Here is a 7,822-nt window from a genome sequence, read left to right as displayed (position 1 = left end):
ACTAAAATGTGTTTAAAAGTACGTCTGACCAAAAATCCACCGGTTCCCCCCCCCCCCCCCAAACTCAAACGTCAAGCTACGCCTATGGGTAAACTTCGTGTAATTTGTGTGTAACCACAAATTGTATTTTAATCATACATTAAAACCTGCTATATTAAGAATCTTTTGAGCCGTTTTGGGTCTGCAAATGATTTTATGACTCAGTGGTAGAAAGTAGCGTTACATAATCGCTGCAGGTTAGAATTTACTTCTTAGTTTCAGTTCGGTTGATTGTCAGTGTAGTAAAAATAGGCTAGTAAATGCCACGATTATGTAATACACAGTATTGTAAACAAAAATAATCGGAAGTGAATCAAACTTGTCATTTTACAACTGCAATGCATTGATCCCACGAGAATTATGTGGAATTGCGTCGATCACAAGGATGTTTTGGCTTTTAGCGGATGCATTTCACTCGTGCATTAGATTTGAAAGCATGCATAGTTTCCGATGCAGAGCTTTTTGAGGTCATATGTGTCTTTCTAATCCGTTTTTTCCTCCAGCCGTACAGACAGCTGTGGGAAAGGCGTGTATGCCCACCGCTGATGCCATGTGGTCAAAGCAGCTGTGCAGCTGATGTCACAGGCACATTTCACCCATCTGCCAAGGACAGTACGTTGGCACAGAGCTGTCCTGACAAACAGCTCACATGGGTACAGCTTCATGGGTCTACAAAATTAAAACAAACAAAAATCTGCAGAATTAACATGTTGTTAGAGAGCAAATTTACATGAGAAAATCCAGCAGTATCGCTGCAGACAGGGTGCCAGTCATGGCAAGCTGCCTTCTGTCTCATATTCGCAACTGGAAATAAATTACAAATGGCAAGAAGCTGAGAGGAACGAGGAAGTCGACTTCTCACTGTCAGTGATTGTTATATTGTCACATAAAGAGTTAATTATGTGCATTGTTTGACTGGAACAATCACAGTTCATGAATCCAGTGTTCAGGACTCATATGAACGTCTGTCGATAACATCTCTTGTAATTTGTAACAGATCCGTCTGCTGCAATTAGTTCACCACTGCCTTAACAATTTGTTGATTCAAGCGCCGTGCATGATCTTAATCCGTCATTACACTTTTGCGGCTGCATTTTCACAGAAATTATGTAAACGTCATTGACTTTGAGGGTTCAGGCTGAATTTTTCATGTAACCTGTGGTAGATTCCACTTAACAATAGTGCACATTGTGTAAATTTGTGATGTAAGAGGCTGATCTGAGTTTTTTATGACTTTGAAACCCGCAGCTCCCTGGCAAAGAAGCCACCGGATGTGACAAAATCACGGCGACTGAAAACAGAGCAGTTGTTGAAAGTGGATGACCATGACTTCACCATGAGGCCCGCGTTTGGAGGTTAGTTCATCATATTTCTGTTGCAAATGTAAATTGCATTTCTTTGCCTTAATTTATAAGCCACAAACTCAGTCAGGAGCCTATTTTTAAAAAATCTTCAAAGACATGCACAGTATGTGCAATTTAAAAGATTTAGCATCCAAATCCTCTGAAGATTAGTCAAAATAAGACAAATGTACTTCAAGCATGAGACTAAGAAAGTCATAAGTCCTGTTGATAAAGTACTATTATAATGTCTTCACTCCATCAGTTCCCTAAATGCCACTAAAAATAATTTTAGTTGCATTGTTTTGATCTTATGTACAGATACAGTATTTAGTATGCACAGTTTGAGAACATTCAGGTCAGTTACTTGACCAGCAGGCATTAAATCTACATCGGCTCCCTCTAGAGGGGTAAACAACCTCATTGTTAAGCACTGCTGTGGCCTGTAATTAATACTGCGATTTCACTTTAACTGAAGTGCATTTGGTTTTGAGAATTGGAGTTTGTGATGTGCATTAATAGGCTGGTGAATTTAGCCCATTATTATTTGATATTAAGCCATAAAGTTGCCTGTATTGTGTATATAAAATATATAAAAAGTCTGAAATATAAATATAAAATTGTAGAAAGTCTGAAACCAAATCTGCTTTTATTTAAAACTGGAAATATAAAGTTTTGTGATTCTGAAACAGAAAACTATTGCTAGGTCACTAATCAAATAAGTAAATTTTGTGTCATTGATCATGTGACTCTCTGTACAGATAGTCATATGTTTTTGCTTCCATTGAAGCACAAGATTGTCTTTGGATCATGCTGGAAAAGATTTACACAAACTTGTGGAGTTTGTGCAGCTCAAGAGCTACTGCCATTGAAGCAAAGGGGCAGAAACCAATTACTTTCTGAAATTCATGCTTATTTTTCATGTAAATATCCCACTCGAATTGCTACAGTGATAATATAATTGGTCTGTTATTTCATGTTAAGAATAATAATGAACGCTTTTTTTTTTCTTTCTTTTTTTTAGAAATGAGTCAACAGTGCTTTGATTTAATTTATGCATGGACATGGATTTTCTCTGACCTTGATTTCACATATTTCTTTTACAAAGCAATATCTTATTAAACTCGTTCAGATCAATTGCAGTTAGACATTTTTAAGCTTTTAGCTTGGCAGATGGAGCCTTGTGCACTTTTCTCAAGCTTTTTACACCAGTTTTAATGAGATAGTCACTGTTGGGAAAGTTAACAATCAATCAGATTACATAGAAACAGCTGGATGTGTGTGCAGATTGATCCTCTGGGAAAATGAGATTATAAAATAGGAATAATTTACCCCAAAAATGCAAATTGACATTATGTATTCGCTATCATTTAGTTTAGAACCTATATACTGTGATATTTTCAGTGGATTTCAGTGATAGACATAATCATTTTGTCATAGTCATACAAACATGTCCAGATTCAAAAATGGCATGTCAACAGCAAAGTTTTTGTGTGTGTATAAACATAACCTGCCATTTTTGATAAACAAGAATGTAAGGTTATTAAAGTAATAAATACCATTTATTACAGCATTGATATTTTGTTTTCTTTTTAATTTATACACATTAAATATTACATATATGTATGTAATAAAATTTGTATTTCCATTACAGGTTTAGGTCTTAAATTTCATATAAGGTGGTATTAAAAAGGTCTTAAAAAGTCTTAAATTTAACTTGTTCAAGTCTGCAGAAACCCTGATTAAGGACTAATGACTTCTTATGGCTTCAGAAGACTCTTATGGTGCTTTTTATTTTTAGTGGGTTTATTTTCTTGCCTTTTTTGGAGTTTGACAGTCATGGTCACTATGAACTGTCACTGCAATGGTGTAAAGATTCAAAAACTCTTGGTATGATCTATTCCTTTAATGCCTTCTATTCCTTCTCTACCACGGCTATGGTATTAAAGGATGATATAAGGGGGAGCTCAAGGCTTCTCTTTAAACGTATGACACTTAAAAGTTTGCGTAGTAAAGGCTAAGAGCTAATGAAAGTTCTCCTGCTAGTCCATACAATCCCCCTGTTCTTTTTTTAATGATGTGTTCCTATATAGGGCAAAGAAAAAGAAACACTCCCGTGTTTGATGCCGTTCCTCCTATGAATAGAGTATCTAAAAAGTCACTCGTTTGGATGCTCTGACTCGGCGTACGTTTGGGAATTGCTCTTTGTTCAGCAGGGGGTCAGAGCAAAGGGAATGAAAACAGCCCAAACATATTCACCCCCTCAGACGCATACACAGATCTGTCAGCTCTGTCAGTGAAGCATTGTTGCATCTGCTTGACGGTGAAAACCTGACTGCTAGTTCAAAACATGATGTAATGAGTTCACAACTGTCAACCAATGTCATAGATTCATAGTATTGTAGATTTTCACCAAGGGGTTAAAGGGCATTTTCATTTGCTTTTCTTCCAAAACACTAGATAGATAGATAGATAGATAGATAGATGTATCAAAGGTATTTCTATGATCTTGTTGAACCATTACTTTTCACAGAAATTGTTACTGTCAATATTTAGTTTTTTCATTTTTTTAAATGATTTTAAAATGTAGAATTATGCAATGAGCTATTATAACACGTACTTTATAATAATAATAATAATAATAATAATGATAATAATTGGCTTTATGGTAATTATGTCTTTTTTCAGTAAATGTCAAATAAGTCAAAGGATACTGAGCTTAAAAATTGACAGTGCATTTGTGAAATATGCATATACTGACATTGTTGCTCAAAAATATGTAAGATGCCAGATGAACCAGACTGTATTAAAACCAAAATAATAGAGAAGCTCTTCTTAAAATAAAGAGGTTGCGAATTGCCCAGTGACAACAGGCCAGTTCAGAACAAGGGGTTATTTTGCATGTAGATGTTACTCAAAAATATCTTGCTCTATTCCAAATATTTACATGGTTTTGTTGAACCATTTCTTTTCACAGCTCTGTCAATATGCGGCAATAATAATTATATATAAAATTATGAATTTTGGACCAGGAGAATGACATTGGCTTTCATCCCTGTTGTGTCCTATCATATTAAACAATGCTTTTTAGCATGCTTTTCATCGACCTATTGCAGTATATAGGATACTGCAATTGGTCAATGAAAAGCATGCTAAAAAGTGATTAGTAAATGGTAGCTCAGGTATAATGTGCCGTGTGTACTGCATAAATGAGATTTACTTCAGAAGCAAAAGAGAATTGCTAATGCATGACTGCAGTCTGGTTTAAACCCAGAGACGGCTAACCGATGGTGCATAAAGCTTATGTCTAATCCTCCACAAGTGGAGTATCAGTTGATGTACGCAGAACATATAACACTCACTGCATGTTTATGGGTCATTACAGGGCTGTATGTGTTTCTTGATGTGAAGGATTACACATATAAAAGATTGGTATCATGTTGTAGATGACACACATGCCTGTTTACTTCTGTCTGCAGATTTGCATATGCGCAATGCAGCTTTCAATACTAATGTTCGGGCCAGCAGCGTCTGAAAATCAGATAGAAAATGAAATGAAAGATCAAAAGATATCAAGTAGCATCTCTGTGCTAGGATGCCACATGTCTCAAAGCCAGCGGCCTTTTTCGTGTTATTCGTACAGCCCAAATTGGCTGAATTCTGACTGACATTCCGTGAAAGGATCACTTAGTTATACGAGCTGCATGCGAAACTGAGGACGATTGTAATCACATTTCATTTTGTTGGCACTCTCTCTCTTTTCTCCCTTTTTTCTATTTGTCCGTTAAAGACTTAAGCGTTCCTCTCTGATGGGTTGGTCCATCTGGAGGATCGCTCGATCTGCTATGGACTGAGTCGCTATGGCGCTGGAGGCGAGATTAATCTGGCAGTGGTTTGTACTGACCGATCATGTGGATTAGCACATGCAACAATCCCAGCCTGCCCTGCCCCACAGACAGCTGGTTTAAAGACCGCCCACTAGCCAAACATCAACCAGCGATTACCAGCTCAATGTCATAGCCTCGGGAACTTTGATAGAAAAGCACTATTAATAAAATCAACACTGGAAAGGGGTGATTTATTCATTTTTTTAAAAGGAGTAGTTCACTTTAAAAATAAACATGTTGTTGCACTATGACTATGACTTTCTTCTGTGAATACAGATGGAGATATTTTTATGATTTTTTTGAAGGATAAAAAGTCATATGGGTTTGGAACAACATGAGTGTGTAAATAATAACAGAAAATTATTTATTTATTTATTATGAACATTTTGTCCTAATCTTTATGTTGTTTCAAACCTTTAAGACTTTCATCTATGGAACACAAAAAGAGATATTTTTATGAATTTTAAGAGGATAAAATTGTGTAAATAATAAGAGAAAATTCTTTATTTTTTATTTATTTATTTTTTGATGAGCTATCTCTTTAATGAACGTTTGTTGTAATCATTATGTCCTTCTAAACCACTAGGACTTACTTTCTTCTGTGGAACATAAAAAGAAAATACTTTTAACAATTTTAAGATAAAAAATCATATTGGTTTGAAACAACATGACAGAGTATAAATAATAATTCTTTATTTGTTTTTTTGTATTTTAAGAAAATGAATTTTAAGAGAATAAAAAGTCATATTGGTTTGGAACAACATGAGAGTGTGTAAATAATAAGAGAATTTTCATTCATTCATTCATTCATTCAACTATGCCTTTAGGAACATTTTGTCATAATCATTACATTGTTCCTAACCTTTATTACTTTCTTTCTTCTGTGGAACCCAAAAGGAGATATTTTTATAACATTTTTTTATAATATTATTTATTTAACAATATTAATTTATTTATTGATGAACTATCGCATTAATGATATCCAGTTGATACAGAGATCTTTGAATTTGTTTTTAATGGGAAAAGCACAAATATCCAAGTGGTAACTACAACTGAGAAATAGGACAGCTGAACTCAAGGTCATTCTAATGGTTTCAGACTCAAACTGACAGCAGGGGGTTGATTAGTTTGGACAAATCGATTTTACCTAGGAGCTGTGTCCTTATTTAGGCTTATTTGTGTGATATGAAAAGCCTTGATGGTACATGACAGGGAAATTGACAGGATGGTCCAGTGAGTGTTGCATGGCAATAGTTTACTTATGAGGATTTGGATTACATAAGCGTAAAAGTCATCTCCGGTTATTTATCAACAGGACTCAAATGCGTTTTCTGCAGCATATAAAGTAATGCTTGTGCTTTTCCTGAAGGGTTTTTATGAGTGATACATTAAGTGACATGTAATGGCAAGTTTCAGTCAGTGTCGGTATCATTTTGAGCATCAAAGATTAATCTACCATTTCCAGTAATCTCGTCGGATTACTAGGACTAGGAGTGACGATGGGACACACTGGAAATCTCGTTTTGAATCTGTCTGGTGTTCCTACATCATCCCCGTCCATATGTACAGGCCTGCCCCCTGCCCATTTACCTAAATGTCTTACCTTCTGAGTGACAGATAGCCCTATTACACTAATCCTGGCAAAGAGCAAGGATTTAGATTTGCTACAAAAGACCTTACAAGTGCAGCTCCATGTAGGATATCAAAGCTGCAGTTCCGGTTGAAGGCCCGTCCTTTGAGAGCTGGCGTTCCTTACAATCCGTCAGATGTCAAAGCAGCTGCTAAGCCTTTTGTGAACAGATCTGGTGGAAAGCAAACAGATCCAGATCTGGCCGTGAGGACGTATTTAATGATGCTCACAGAAGTCTTAGTGAACACCCTGCTAATTGCGACTGGTATGAAGCTGTCAGAATCCAGTAAACAATGAGTAATATGAAAAATGAATGCATGGCATATGCAGAAGATGTCATATAGCAGTGGGATGGAGAAGATGGTGTAATTCAATTGACAAACACAGTTGTATATGTTGTAGACATGTTTTGTCTTTTGCAGGTCCTGCTATTCCAGTGGGAGTTGATGTACAAGTGGAAAGCTTGGACAGTATTTCAGAAGTTGACATGGTAGGTAATCCCAAACAGTTGCTTTTCACATGTGTTGTTTTACAAAACATCCTCAGCTATTTGATTCTAAATTATTGAACATATGAGCACACATTAAACAGTTAAATATGAAATTGACAAAACAAGAAATTATATTTTGCATGACTTGAATTTTTTTTGCTTGCATTTAAATATTGAAAAAATATATATTTTTATGCTATTTAAATAAAATAAAAACAAAGCCAGTAAAACAGTACCATGATGTCAAATGTTTTGCATTTTTCATTTATCTATTCATTCATTTATTAATAATAATTAGAATTTTGGGATTAGTAGTCATGAAAATCTACTGTCCAAAAATAAAAAAGTCCTAAAAATAGGTTTAATTTTCTATGCAAAGTTTAATTTAAATATAGTAATATAATACAGAAAAAATATTATAATAAAATATAAATTA

The 7,822-nt window shown here is 35.2% G+C and overlaps 1 protein-coding gene across 1 annotated transcript in view; it reads left to right on the top strand.

Moving 5' to 3' along the window:
- The first annotated feature begins 1,288 nt into the window (after nucleotides 1–1,288).
- The window catches only part of LOC107751744 (gamma-aminobutyric acid receptor subunit rho-2-like), a 17,260-nt gene continuing 10,726 nt past the window's right edge, over nucleotides 1,289–7,822 (top strand). The window contains exons 1-2 of the mRNA XM_016567506.1: nucleotides 1,289–1,394; nucleotides 7,319–7,386. Coding sequence (XP_016422992.1) covers nucleotides 1,376–1,394; nucleotides 7,319–7,386 — 87 coding nt within the window. The 5' untranslated portion in view covers nucleotides 1,289–1,375. The remainder of the gene's footprint in view (nucleotides 1,395–7,318; nucleotides 7,387–7,822) is intronic.

Source organism: Sinocyclocheilus rhinocerous, unplaced genomic scaffold (assembly GCF_001515625.1).
Source record: "Sinocyclocheilus rhinocerous isolate Xijiao unplaced genomic scaffold, SAMN03320098_v1.1 scaffold993, whole genome shotgun sequence".
NCBI lineage: Eukaryota > Metazoa > Chordata > Actinopteri > Cypriniformes > Cyprinidae > Sinocyclocheilus > Sinocyclocheilus rhinocerous.
This window is presented reverse-complemented; position numbering and strand designations above follow the sequence as displayed.